The 13,945-nt window shown below is 38.0% G+C and overlaps 1 protein-coding gene across 3 annotated transcripts in view; it reads left to right on the top strand.

Annotated features, from left to right (window-relative positions):
- Positions 1 to 13,945, top strand: part of ATP2A2 (ATPase sarcoplasmic/endoplasmic reticulum Ca2+ transporting 2) — a 56,579-nt gene that overhangs the window by 17,198 nt on the left and 25,436 nt on the right. For all 3 annotated transcript variants that reach the window (XR_005722928.1, XR_005722929.1, XM_040250653.1), the window contains one exon: positions 13,733 to 13,813. Coding sequence is in view for 1 of the 3 variants with exons in the window: in XM_040250653.1 (XP_040106587.1) it covers positions 13,733 to 13,813 (81 nt within the window). In the remaining 2 variants the exon portion in view is untranslated. The remainder of the gene's footprint in view (positions 1 to 13,732; positions 13,814 to 13,945) is intronic.

The raw sequence follows: 13,945 nt of genomic DNA on the forward strand, positions 1-13,945 counted from the left end.
TTTCTTTCACTTAGTATTGTTGCCAGGAGTCCTTTGTGTTGTGGCATAAATCGTATACTTTGTGTGTAGAATACTATATTCTTTATGGCTCAGTAGTATTCCACTGTTTCGGTGCACCGCAGTTTTTATATTCATTCATCAGTTCACAGATATTTGTTTTCCCCTTTCCGGCAATTATGAATAATGCTAGGGTGAATATTTGAGTACAGTTTTTGTGTGAACATATGCTTTCACTCTCTTAGATATGTACTTGGACAGGAAAATGTTGAGGCTTAGAGGGACTTGTTTAACATTTTGAGAAATTTCCCATCCATTGTCCAAAGTGATTGCATCACATTACATTCCACCAGCAATGAATGTAGGTTCCAATTTCTCTGCATCCTCAACACTTGCGTTTTAAAATTTTAGCCATGAAGTATTATCTCACTGTGATTTTAATTTGTACTTCCCCTAATTTCATAATGATATTGAGCATCTTTTCATGTCCTTATGTTCTAATACATTAGTATGTCATATTTGAGAAATATCTAAATCCATTGCCTATTTTAATTGGGTTGTCTTTATAATGTTGAATTGTACGAGTTCTTTATATATGCTGCTCTATCAGATAAATTGCAAAATTTTCCCATTCTGTAGGTTTCTCTTTTACTTGATGGTGTTATTTGTAGCATAAAAGTTTTTAATTTGATGAGTCCCATTTGTCTTTATTTCATTGCTTATGCTTTTGGTGTCATACCAAAGAAGCTGTTCTGTGATCTGATGTCACCAAAATTTTGTATGTGGTGTAAAGTAGGGGTCCAGTTTCATTTTTTTGCATTTGGATACCTAATTGTGTCAGCACCATTTATTGAAAAGACTTCGTTGAATTGTCCTGGCACCCTTGTCAAAAATCAACTGACTTCATTTCCTACTACAAATTGACTATTATGTAATTGATATGTGTGTCTAGCCTCCTGCCAGTACCACACCATCTTGATTACTGTAGCTTTGTAGTAAGTTATGAAATCATTAAATTTGAGTCTCCTGGCTTTGTTGTTTTTCTAGATTTTATTTTGCTTATTCAGAGTCCCTTGCATTTCCATATGAATTTTAAGTTTAACTTGTTAATTTCTGCCCCAAAAGCCTGCCTTGATCTGATAAGAATTATGTTGACCCTGTAGCTCAATTTGGGAAATATAGCCATCATAGCAATATTAAATCTCCTGATGCTTGACCAAGAGTGTATCTTTGTTTATTTAGGTCTCATTTCTTTTAACACTCTGTTTCCAGTGTACAAGTTTTATTCTATTTTTGTTATGTTTATTCCTAAGTATTCTTTGTTTTCTTGGGAGCTGTTTGTAATTGGAATTGATTTTTTTAATTTCAATTTCAGATTGTTCTTTTTTAGTGTATAGAAATACAGTTGATCTTTGTGTACTGATTTACAACCAGTACATTGCCTTGCAGTCTTGGTGGACTCTTACTCAAATAGTTTTCCATGGGTTCCTTAAGATTTTTCTTTCTGTAAGACCATGTCATCTGAAAACAGAAATAATTTTTCTATTTTCCTAGCCTGGGTGCCTTTTCTTTTTCTCTAATTGCCCTGGCTGGATTCTTCAGTAGAATGTTAAAAAGAAGAGGCCAGAGTAAACATCCTTATCTTGTTCCTGATCCTAGGCGAATAGTATTCAGCCTTTTACCATGAAGTATGATGTTAGCTTTGAGTTCCATAGATGCCCTTTACCATGCCGAGGAAGCCTGAATCACAGTTTTAATTTTTAGGTTGTCAATATACTCTTGTTTGGTCTGTTCTGGTGACTTTTCATGGTTTTTAAATATTTAGATCCAAATTAGAAATAGTAGTTAGATTACTAGAACCAGTGGGTCACTGAACTGGGAAAAATGTAACCCTAAGACATTTAAATTGATTTAGATGGAACATTTTGGAAAAATATTTTGTGACTGCTTGACCTGGGCCAGATAAATAGCTATTTATTTTATTCAAACTTACTAAGACTATAAAAGTTGAGGCATTTTAACTTCTACTTTTAGGATTAGTAATCTAGTTGACTCTGCGATTTGGCATTTAGGCCAATAATTCAGTTCTGTGAAACTGTAGAAATGAATTTCAATTCTAAACATAGATCTAAATTATTTCTTGTCAAGTCTTACTCTGTGCGTGGCCTGAAGGGATAAATGGCGTAAATTGTGCTCTTAGACACAGTAACTTTTATACTGTTATTTAAATTATGAAATTGACTGTGAAGGTTCTTTCTGATGAATTGAAAAACTGGAGAATATTGTTAACTGTTTTGAAGATCAAAGTGAGTATTTGCACAAATAAAAGAGACCTTTTTGTAGTCATTGTTTGGATGTAAGAATCATCTGATTTGAGATGATAAACTTCTTTTTGCTAACTTGTGGAAGACTATGGTAGAATGGTTCTGCTGTGCTTTGTAAAGTCTAGTCTAGGTGGCTTTTTTGAGGGGGAGATGGAGGGAGCTAAGGAAATTGTATTTTTGATGTTGCTATGCCAGCTAATAACATTTCCAGGAAGACACTGTATAAGCATGCACAATTAATCCTTATGTATACTTCTAAGTATCTAGACTACAGGAACCAAATAGAATAGCTTTGGCAGGTAAACATATGGTTACCCATGTGTTCATCTTCTGAAACTACAATAACTTTGTATTATTATAATGTCAGAAAAATATTTCTCTGGATAGATGGAAACCAAAAGTAGTAAAATACGGGTATAATTTATGAGATGAACATTAGTGTTTCAATGTTCTGTATTATTTGCTAATATCAAGATGAATCAAGCTTTCAAAGTCATGCAAGTCTTTAACGTCAGAATTTGGGGGTGTTCAGCATTTGCATGGGAGGTGGGTAATTGACTTCTTAAGGCAGCTGTTTTCGAAATTGTTTGAAACAAACGTCTTGTATCTTGGTAACCCAGAGTTGATGAATAGCACAAGGACATAAATATCCTCAGATGACTTCTGTCCTGTAGTATACTCTGGAGTAAATCATATTTTAAGATTATGTAAGTGTTAGAAATGACAGTCTCAACGTAAAACTGTATTTGCTTTACTTAGCTTCTGGAGAAATTGATTTTATATTTCCTAAATTGAAGAATAAATATTCAGCAGTCATGCCAGCAATTTTAGGACTTATTTAAAAAGAATAATTCTTAAACTTGGTAACTATTTAAGGAGAAGTTTCACTTTTGATAGTCAACTTGCAGTAATGAGATTTAGTAACACGTATGAAGTGGCATTTCCAAGCAGTTGAGGAAAAAGAAAGACAAAGTTGTAAAATAGATAGATGACTGATTCATGTAAGAACCTGAATTATTATCCTAATTCCACACGACACCAGACAGAGTAAATTAACCTAACCTCTACAGAATCTAGTAATTGGAGTAGACTGTTAAGGAGCTTTCTGGCTCAAGAGATGTATGATTCAGATAACATGGCCTTATCATTTCTTTAGCTAGGGCTGTGAGCCTTTTTTCTTTTGCTTTTGGGAAAAAAAAGGAATTGGAGCAGCCTGAATGAATAGTCAGCAAACACTTAATTCATACCTGTTGAGCTCCCTAACACAAATATCAAAAAGTTAATTCTGTGCTGTAGAGCAGAAGGCTTGGCAGACTTTTTTAACAGAGCTACCTTAGAAATATTTTGGGTTTTGTGGCCCCAAACAGTCTCTAGGAGAAAAAAGATTTTTTTTAACAAGAGTTTAAAAAAAGTAAAAATCATCCTTGGCTTAAGGGCTATTTTTAAAAGAAACAAAAACAGGCCTTTAAGTTTATCCAGCTGTTTCTCTAACTTCATGTGCAAGAAAGATTTTGTTAAAGTGTAGATTTTGAGTACTTAGGTCTGGAGTGGACCTCATTGTTCTCCATTTCTACCAAGTTCCCTGGTGAACTACACTTTGAGAAGCAAAACTCTACAGCAGTAGTTCTTAATCATGTATAGAACACAGTTCCTTTAAAAATTAATGAAATCTGGACTCTTTTTCCAAATACACATGTTCAGAAATCTTGTATGTAATTTCAGGGGATTCTTTTGTCCTTCTCCCCAGAATTCCACCCCAAGATTCTAGCTATTGGTTTTAAAAATACGAAGTTACAAGCGTATACCTAGTTTTATTATGCTGCACAGATATTGCATTTTTTAAACAAATATTTTAACTTTTCATTATTATAATTGTTATGATCAGTGATCTTTGGTTACTGTTGCAAAAAGATTGACCCACTGAGGACTCAAGTGATTAGCTTTTTTTTTTTAAGCAATAAAATCTCATAAAATTAATGTATGTACATTGTTGTTTACATAATGCTATTGCATACTAACAGACTATAGTACAGTATAAACATATCTTTGTATCACTTAGTTTATTGCAGTATTTGCTTTTGCTTTCTGTTTTAATGTCTATTTATTTGACTGAGTCAGGTCTAAGTTGTGGCACACAGGATCTTCTGTTGCAGCCCACGGGCTTCACTCTAATTGTGGCACATGGCTCTGTAGTTCTGGTGTGGGCTTAGCTGCCCCATGGCATGTGGGATCTTAGTTCCCTGACCAAGGATCGAACCTACATCCCTTGGATTGGAAGGTGGGTTCTCAGTCAGGGTAGTTTCTACTTTTGCTTTTGTGGTGGCATTGAACCCAAAAGGTATGGCTGTATACCATGTGATCCAGCATTTCCACTGCTAGGGTATATATTCAAAGGAAATGAAATCAGTCTCCCTAAGAGATCTGCACCCCTGCATTCATTACGGCACTGTTTACCTAAGTATCCATCAGTGGATAAATGAACAGAGAAAATGTGTCTACACACACACACACAAATATTATTGAGACATAAAAATGAAGGAAGTCCTTCTGTTTGCAGCAACATGGATGTACCTTAAGTGAAAGAAGTCAGAGAAAGGCAAATGCCATGTAATCTCACTTACATATAAACCTTTAAGAAAGGAAACGTACTCTCACACATATGAAAAGCAAACTTAGAAACTCAGGTTGGTGGTTTCTAGCATGGTGGGTGCAGGAATTAGGTGAAGGTGGTCAGAAGGTATAAAGTCCAGTTGTGAGACAAATGTGTTCAGGGAATATAATATACAGCATGGTGACTATAGGTAACAGAATTATAGTATATACTTGAAAGTTGCTCAGAGTATATCTTAAGTTTTCATCGTAAGGAAACAGTTGTAACTATGTGAGGTTGATGGATATTAACTGATTGTAGTAATTTCATATAGTATGTATATATAAATGTTTTGTACCCTAAACACAGTGTTACAGGTTGGTTTTTAGCTCAACAAACTGGAAAAAGTCATTACAGTTAAATTGTAAAATATTGTCTGATTAAGCAGTCTGCATGGTGTTGTTGGAATATTGTTAAACAGTTTTCACCTGTTCCTAAAATGATAAACATCGCTCAGAGATGTAGAAGCAAAACTACATGACCAAATAAGGATTGTTGTCTTTTGTCTTTTCCCCCATACGGAGTTGTTTCACAGTGAGAAGGATGAGAGAACAGAACTAGTTAGAGATGTAGATCTGAGTCATCTGTAACCAAAAAACAGTGGAAATCATTATTTTGGTTTTTCCTGTAAGTAATATCTGTTTTATAGAGCTATAAGTTCTTAATCTTAACTCGTATATAAGCAGAACAACAGTCTAAAACAGAAATCAGCGTGGATGCTATTAAAAGCAGAAGGTTTTGAGACCTAGAGCAATAATTGATTGATGGCTGTGAGAACAGCTAAGACACTAAGAACCATGAGTTCTGAGGAACTCAGAAGGGTATCCCCAGTCATCAGATCATGATGGACCAGTTGGTCTTGAAGCCTGACCTGAATTTCACAGGGCTGGCATTTCCTCATTTTCCTGTAATCACCTTCTCCCCTCTCCCTGTGACTCAGTGGCAGTTACAGTACAGTAAGTGCCAGTCTTTCCAACCCTTATTATTGTGATTAAGATTTGGGGAAAATCTTACTGTGATTAAGATTTGGGGAAAATTAGAAGAAACCACAAAGTGCAGGGAACACATTTCCTAAGTGTGGCACGAGACTGCCACCATCACCAGACTTGACTATGTGAGAATATAAAATAACTTATTTTGAAGATGATAACATAATTTTAAGAAATAACGTGCTTCGTGTTAGCTGCTGCTGCTAAGTCGCTTCAGGTGTGTCCGACTCTGTGCGACCCTATGGACAGCAGCACCCCCCCAGGCTCCTCTGTCCACAAGATTCTCTAGGCAAGAAGACTGGAGTGGCTTGCCATTTCCTTCTCCTGCTTGGTGTTAGTGGTAGTCAGAATACAAGATTGAGAGTATGGGGAAATGGCAAGAAAATTAATTTGGTGGAAGTATACATTTGTAGGAAAATTCTGTTTTCTGAGACTCTTTTCTCCAGAAGTAATTGAAGTGCACAAGAGGAAAATTGGAAACATGTAGATGGCTGTAAATAGTGACTGATTAATTAATCACAGGATGGCTGTGAAATACCTGTGATGTTAAGCAAGTTACGTGCCTCATTTTCCTTATCTGTAAACAGGAAATGAAGATAGTCATAGAATTCATAAAACTCTTACAGCAGTGCTTAGTATAGAATAAGCATTCTCCAAAGTTGAGCTTTAGAGATGATTGCTTTAGGTATTACTATGTAGCCAGTAAAAAAGAATGAAACAGCTAAGTACATACCAATGTTAAAGGTTTGTAATTTTTATTTTAATGAAATTTTAGTAAGTGTTATCTATAGAGAAAGGTGTTTGATAAATAGTGTTAACAGATAAATAGATGTTTGGATGAGGGAAGTGAGGGGTGGGTTTTCACCTTGTAAAGAGCGTGCTTTACTGTTGTAATAAAGAGAAATGCATGTTGATATCCCAGATACTGTGCACTCTAACTTTGTGTAACCTTGCTGCAGGCTGCCTCCACAGCATCTAATGAACCAGTTAGCTTCCACCTCTTAGCAGCTAAAAACTTCCCTGCCTAGGAACAGCTGTGCTACTTTTATTGGCAATTATGTATTATGCCAGTTTTATAAAATGTCCCTTATAAGGAGCTAAAACATACTTGTCTGTTCTGTACAATAGTTTTTCTCTTTGGAGGCACATAGAAGTCTGATTCCTCATCCTGTGATGGCCTGTTTTACCATCTTGATGGCTTCTTTGGTGCCCATGCTTGAATACAGTTAATGTAAATGGGGTCTGGTTCCTATTCTAGACCTTATCTTCCACCCTTACACATAAGGACACTTCTTTGGCAGTCTTAGTTGTCCTGTCACTTAAAGCCCATGAGTCTTTTTCATGTTTCTCTTTCCCTACAATATCTCTAGTCCTCTGCTAGCATACATGTCTTCTGTTTTCATTCTATGTTTTAAGCAGTAATCACTGTTAAACTTCATTCAGCCCAACCAAGGCTAAGATCTCTTTGATGCTGACGTTTCATTGCTGCTAACTTTGTGACAGTCTTCCGCTGGATCATTATCATGAGTTTCTGGTGCCCCCCCCCTTTGTTTGTTTGTTTGTTTGTTTGTTTTTTTAAGAAAATGATGTGTGTGCAGGCACTTCATTCCACAGCAGATACTTTACTTGGTGTGCACTGCTCAGCACTCAGCACAGTGCCAGGCCTGGCAAATCAGAGGAGACGAGGCAACCGCCCTGGGGGGCTAGTGGTCCAGTGGGGAGGACACAGCAGGCATGAATGTGATGAGTGTCGGGAAGCGGGCACCTTCTGTGGCGCGTTGTGAGGGACACCAGCCTGATCGTGAAGGTTCCAGGAAAGCCTGGCTGTTTGTGAAGGCTCGGAACTTTTGAGAAACTGAAGAGTATTGTGTTTGAAGCAAGTCTAGTAGGAAGAAGCTGTTGAAAGGTTTTAAAGAGAATGATATGTCTGCATTTTAAAAAGATGGGTTTCATCATAGATAATATATCCTACAAATTGGACTGGGAACAAATACAGTATAAGCTATGGCAGTTTGTAATGTTCTTCCATGCTCACCCTGAGGCCTGGAAATAGTGTTAAGTAGGCAGGTAGAGCTTCTCAAGTGAAGAATTTTATTCATTTTTTCCTAACTACAAAATTTATGACTCAAATTAGGAGGGAAAATGTTTGAGTCACAGTTAAATGTTTAACTAATTTAGGTTAATTAATTCTATTACGGCTGGCTTTTCCTCAGAGCCATTTAAACTCAGAAACAGTAGTGGTATTTAAGAGGTAATTTGCTGATCTTATATATAGTTTTCTTTAAAAAAAAAAAAAGTTTGAATAAACTGGTAGAATTTGCCACAATAAGTTAGATTTTTTCCTTATGTATAACCAATTCAAAAAAGGCTTTTTCTGAGTTGTGCTGATTTTAACTGTCAGTGTTTTTGACATAATAATATAACCAATGTTAAATCATCCTGGCCTTATAAATAGTCTTTCCCAGATTTTAAGATTAAGAAAGCTTGTGTTCATTCGGTTCTAAAATGTGGCCAAGTAATAATTTCCTTTAAATGACTTTTACTTGTGTTCTTGGTAGCTCGCCATAAAGTATACATTGAAGAATTTGTTCAGAGTGGAACTCTGTGTTGTGATAGCAGGTTTTAAAGAGCTACAGACTTCAGGAGCCAAGAGCTGAATTTTAAGTGTCAGATGTTAAACAGAAAGAGGTTTATAACAGAGTTTATTCTTCTATTACACTGCCTGAACTCAAGAGACAAAAAAATTTTCAGAGGAAAAAATTGCGGAGCATCCCGTTGGCAAGAGTAAGAATTTTCCACTACCACTTGCCCTGAGGGCACTGACATGCCCCATCAGGGAAATATCACTGGATGTGATCATCGGAACAGACTGCCTACTCCTCTTGCACAAAACCCTTGGTCTGGAATTCACAGAAGCCTGCAGACAAAAGAAAATTATGTCTTAGTTGAAAAGTAGTCATTGAGTCTTTGTTGTCATGGATCTTTTACTTCTTTAGACAACCTGCTTCCTCGTAGATTTAATCCTAAAGTGACTCCTCCAAACAAAAAGCAGAGTCACACAGTAAATTAAAGGAATTCTTTCATTAATTGAAGTTCTTTAGGCAAGACTCCTATTGCCACCTTTAGTTTCCTGTCTAGAATGAAGACATGAGTTGGTCTGGTCAAGATGATGCAAGGGAGTGTCTTTCTCACTAAGAGAATACTAGAACCTGGCAGGTTTTTAAGGCCAGTTTGGATTTATGCTCTTAGCACCTTTTCCACACAGAAGAGCCTGGCAGCCCACCCTGGTGTTCCTGCCTGGAGAATCCCCGTGGACGGGGAGCCTGGTGGGCTGCAGTCCATGGGGTTGCAGGGGGTCAGACACGACTGAGCACATGTGCACCTTTTCCACAGAGAGATCATTTGTAATGGAGATAAATGTGAAACTTTTAAGGTAGTGCATTTCCCAAGTGTAGGGACTTGGGGTCTTCTCAGCTTAGAGCTTTGCATACATGGCACATGAGAAACAGCACACAGGAGACTGTTCTAAGCAGGCTCTTCACAGGGTCTGTGACACCAGTTACTAAGCCGTTTTTCCCCTTGTATTAGTTTAGTATGCTTGGAGAATTTCTTTAAAATAATGGGTTCCTGGATCCCAAATGCATTGGACCAGGCTCTTGCCTGGAGAATCCCAGGGACGGCAGAGCCTGTTGGGCTGCCGTCTATGGGGTCACACAGAGTCGGACACAACTGAAGTGACTTAGCAGGCTCTTAAAGAGCAGGCCCCAAGATTCTGTAGTTTATAAAAGGTCCCCAGGTCATCTTTTAGTTCCTAAATACATAATTGCCTCCCGGTTAGAATGGCTGTTACAGGATGGAAGAAAAGTTAATAAGAGCATAAGATCAATTTTAAACAACTTCCTGTGTGGTTCAGTGGCTAAGATGCTATGCTACCAACTCAGGGGACCCAGGTTTGATTCCTGGTCAGGGAATTAGATCTCCAGGTCATCTTTGAGTTCCTACATATGTAGTTGCCTTTCAGTTAGAATGGTTGTTACAAGAGAGAACAAAAGTTTAATAAAAGCATGACATCAGTGTTTAAGGACTTCCCAGTCACTTGTTCCACTAGCATTTTACATCTGACTCGTTCTTGAATATTTAACCAATAATTAAACGTATATCAATATAATTTCTGTACAACAGAAATAGCCTTCATATATTTAAAACAGACTTTTAGGAGTAAAAATAAGCTGCTTTCTTTGTAATGCAAGTTTAAACGTTAACATAATTTTAAATGCTGCATATATAGTATCAATCCCGCCTTAAACTAGTAACTTAAATGTTGACTGTGTTACTGAGGAAAAAAATTAATCTTGGCATTTCTTGCCTCAAAAACACATTCTTAATTCATTTTTAATCCTCTGAGCTGCCACTGAAACACAGCAAAATAAACGGCAAGATACAACTTCTGGGTCCTCAATTCGAATATTAGATTTGCTGACCTTAATTAAATTGTGGCCAGGTATATGAGAATACAAGCTAGAGCTAATATATGAAGTTGTTTAAAAGAGGTTCAGCTCCAATATAAAATGACACCTTGTGCTATTTTATTTTATTTTTTTCCTTTTTGGCTGTACCACGTGCCTTGCGGGAGCTTAGTTTCCCAACCAGAGTTTGAACCCATCCCCCTTGCAGTGGAAGCACGGAGTCCTCACCACTGGACACCAGAGAATTCCTGGCATTCTGCTTTTAGATTGGTGGTTTCCATTCAGTTGTTACAGTGCAGATGGGCCTATAGATTGTGGTGACTGCTGTGCCATGTTAGAAGTTTTCTGCTCCTGTAGGATCATGGCATAAATTGCTTCAGACGTTAAAGGAACATTGTCAAGTAATTTTTCCATTTAGGGTCACGCACTCATCATTGAACTTGGATCCTTTTCATGTTCAAGGTTATGTAGGGTCAAATTATGACAGCCAGAACTAACACAGGAAAAGGAAAGTTTTTTAGGTTGTTTGAGGTTTTTATACATTTATTTTCGGCTGCGCTAGCAGCTCGCAGAATCTTAGTTGCATCACCAGGGATCGAATGCCCTCGGCAGTGAAAACGCTCAGTCCTGAGCAGTGGACCGCCAGGGAATTCCCTAAGCTATTTTAAAGTTTTATCTTGATGGGGTATTTTAGGTTGGAAGGCCACTGAATTTTAAGATACAGTTACTTACTACTGTTGTATGAGCAGAATTGTATTATTAATAAAATGAAAGTTTCTAGTGTCTTCCATCTGAATATTGCCGCTGTTGCATAAGCATTTCCAGCAGGAATTTCACCGTAACTTTGTGTGTCCCTGCAGTCAAGTGCAGGGTGATCTCTGCCTCCTGGGAGTAGATATTAGCAGTCTTGTTTTGTGCTGCCTCGTGACCGCATTTCTTACATAGGTTACAGGGTTTGTTTCATGAACTATACTCTCCCTGAGTTTAAAAGCTGTGAGTCACAGAAATATTAGAACTAAATTGAAGGTTTAACAAATGAAATCAATCTACTACTTAGAAGTGGATTCTGTCTAAGAAGTAGATTGAATCAATTGAATCTACCTCTTAGACAGTTTATGTATAACCAGTGACAAAGTTACAGTTCTGTATGGTAGCGTAAGTCTGGAAAATTAAGATTTAACTTAATACATGCATTTGTAGGGGGAACGGTGGTTATTTGTTCTGTTAGCTGTCCTTGCATAAGACTCTTAAAAACACCTTAGTACCTTTCTGAGAGTCAGGGGAAGCTGCTTTGTCCTTATGTTTACTGTTCAGTTGCTTTGATACTGAAACATATTCATCTAACGATTCTTGAACGCCTACCGTATTATGGGCATTGTTCTCAGGGTGCAGGGGGAATACAGGCTTTACGTGTTCCTCGGTCTGTGTTGTGGCATTTATTTCAAATACCGTCAAGGAAAGGGGCTAGGACATGGTCCATTTAAGAGCTGTTAAAGGAACTCTGGCCCAGAAAAGAAGACTCACTTGACTTAAAGATCTCCCAGAGGTTACACAAGAGGTTTTTCATTTATCTGATGATGCAGATTTCAGAAGGTACCAAAGGGTGCATACAGACAAGGTGAAGAGTCTCCTTCCACCCCTGCCCTGCTGTCTGGTGCTGTAAGTCTGTTACCCCTGCCAGAGGTATTTTCTCCTGACAGCGGAGCTCCATGTGCACAGCACTGCACGCTTGTGTTTTCTCCACTTAATGTACAGTATGAATAGACTTAATAGACGCTTAATACAGTATGAACAGACTTGTCTCTTCTTTCTATTGCTGATTAAAAAAAAAACATTACTATGTACTGCAAGCATATCTGTAGAATAAATTCTTTGCAGTGGAATTTATGGGGTAAAAAGATTGTGTTTTGCCATTTTTGTTTGGTTTTTTGTCGTCCCATGCGGCTTACAGGGATCGCAGGTCCCCAACCAGAAATTGAACCTGTGCGCTTGGCTGTGAAAGCAAGAGCAGAGCTCAGAGTCCTATCCACTGGACCACCAGGCAACCCCTGTGCTTTGCACTTTTGATATGTATTACCAGTTTGCCCTCCCGAGATTTTGTAAGTTTTTTTCTTTGTACTCAGTGGTGTATGTAGGATCGTCACAGTCTGGATGCCTAGTTGAGTTAAAAATATTAAATGAATACTAATATTATATGGTATGTTTAGTGATGTTACATTCAGTTTGTCCTTATTAGCAGTGCACTAAGCACCGAATTTTCATTAATACCTGCTCATGGACTTGCTCAGCTAGTAAAGAATCTGCCTGTAATGCAGGAGGCCCCGGTTTGATTCCTGAGTTGGGAAGATCTGCTGGAAAAAGGATCTTGGGTTTCCCTGGTGGCTTAGCTGGTAAGGGATCTGTCTGCAGTGCAGGAGACCTGGGTCGGGAAGATCCCCTGGAGAAGGGAACGGCCACCCACTCCAGGATTCTGGCCTGGGGAATCCCATGGACTGTGTAGTTCATGGGGTTGCAAAGAGTCGGACACAACTGAGTGACTTTGGCTTTGACTTTTCATGCACTTGACTCTAAGTGATTTGTAGCTTTGGTTTGTTTTAGGGGTTTTGGATTTTTTTTTTTTTTTTTTGCTTATTAAAACTAAACTTTCCACATCTTATAGTCACCCTGTATAAAGAAGCGCTGTTTCTGTACATTCTTTCAAACTTAGTACATTTTTTTTTCAACTCCTTTGTCAATTTGATAGTTTAAAAAGTGGTCTGTCTGTGTTTTATCTTGCCTTTTTCTTGTGAGTGAGATTAATTGAGCATCTTTTTATAGAGGTATTTGTTTCCTGTTTGTGATAATTTAGCTTTCCCAGTGGAAGAAATCAGTTTATAATTTGGTCCCCCTCGCCGTGCCCTGTGTGTGTGTGTGTGTGACTAAATAATGTGAACTTAGAGCTGTTTGCCCAAGCATCATTGTTCTCTTACTTGTGTACTTCGTATCTTGTATTTATCCAGGAAGAGTTTTTATGACCCTGAGGACAAGTTGCTTATATTGCTTATTGTAGCAGATTTGAGGGTGGGGGGTGAGTCCCATGCAGCCTGTGGGATCCTACTTTCCCAGGATTGAACCCACACCCCCTGCACTGAAAGCACAGAGTCCGAACCACTGAACCACCAAGGCAGGCCCTGTAGCAGATTAGATTTGTGCTGTATACAGACTGTTTATTTTCTTTAAATGGTGTGTTTGATTTGGAGACAGCTTCTTCATGTAACATGATTTCAAAAGTTGCTTATTTAAGCTGCTTTTTTTCTCCCCAATTAGTTGGTGACAAAGTTCCTGCTGATATAAGATTAACATCCATCAAATCTACTACTCTAAGAGTTGACCAGTCAATTCTCACAGGTAACTATCATGCATTGGCAGCTGCTTAGTTCGTGAGGCCCAGATTCCTGCTGATGATGAGCTGACTCTTGCCCCACTGTCCATTGATGGTGTGTCCCATCTCAGTCTTTCCAAGATGTTTGTTTCATAGCT

This window comes from Oryx dammah, unplaced genomic scaffold (assembly GCF_014754425.2).
Source record: "Oryx dammah isolate SB20612 unplaced genomic scaffold, SCBI_Odam_1.1 HiC_scaffold_12, whole genome shotgun sequence".
Lineage (NCBI taxonomy): Eukaryota > Metazoa > Chordata > Mammalia > Artiodactyla > Bovidae > Oryx > Oryx dammah.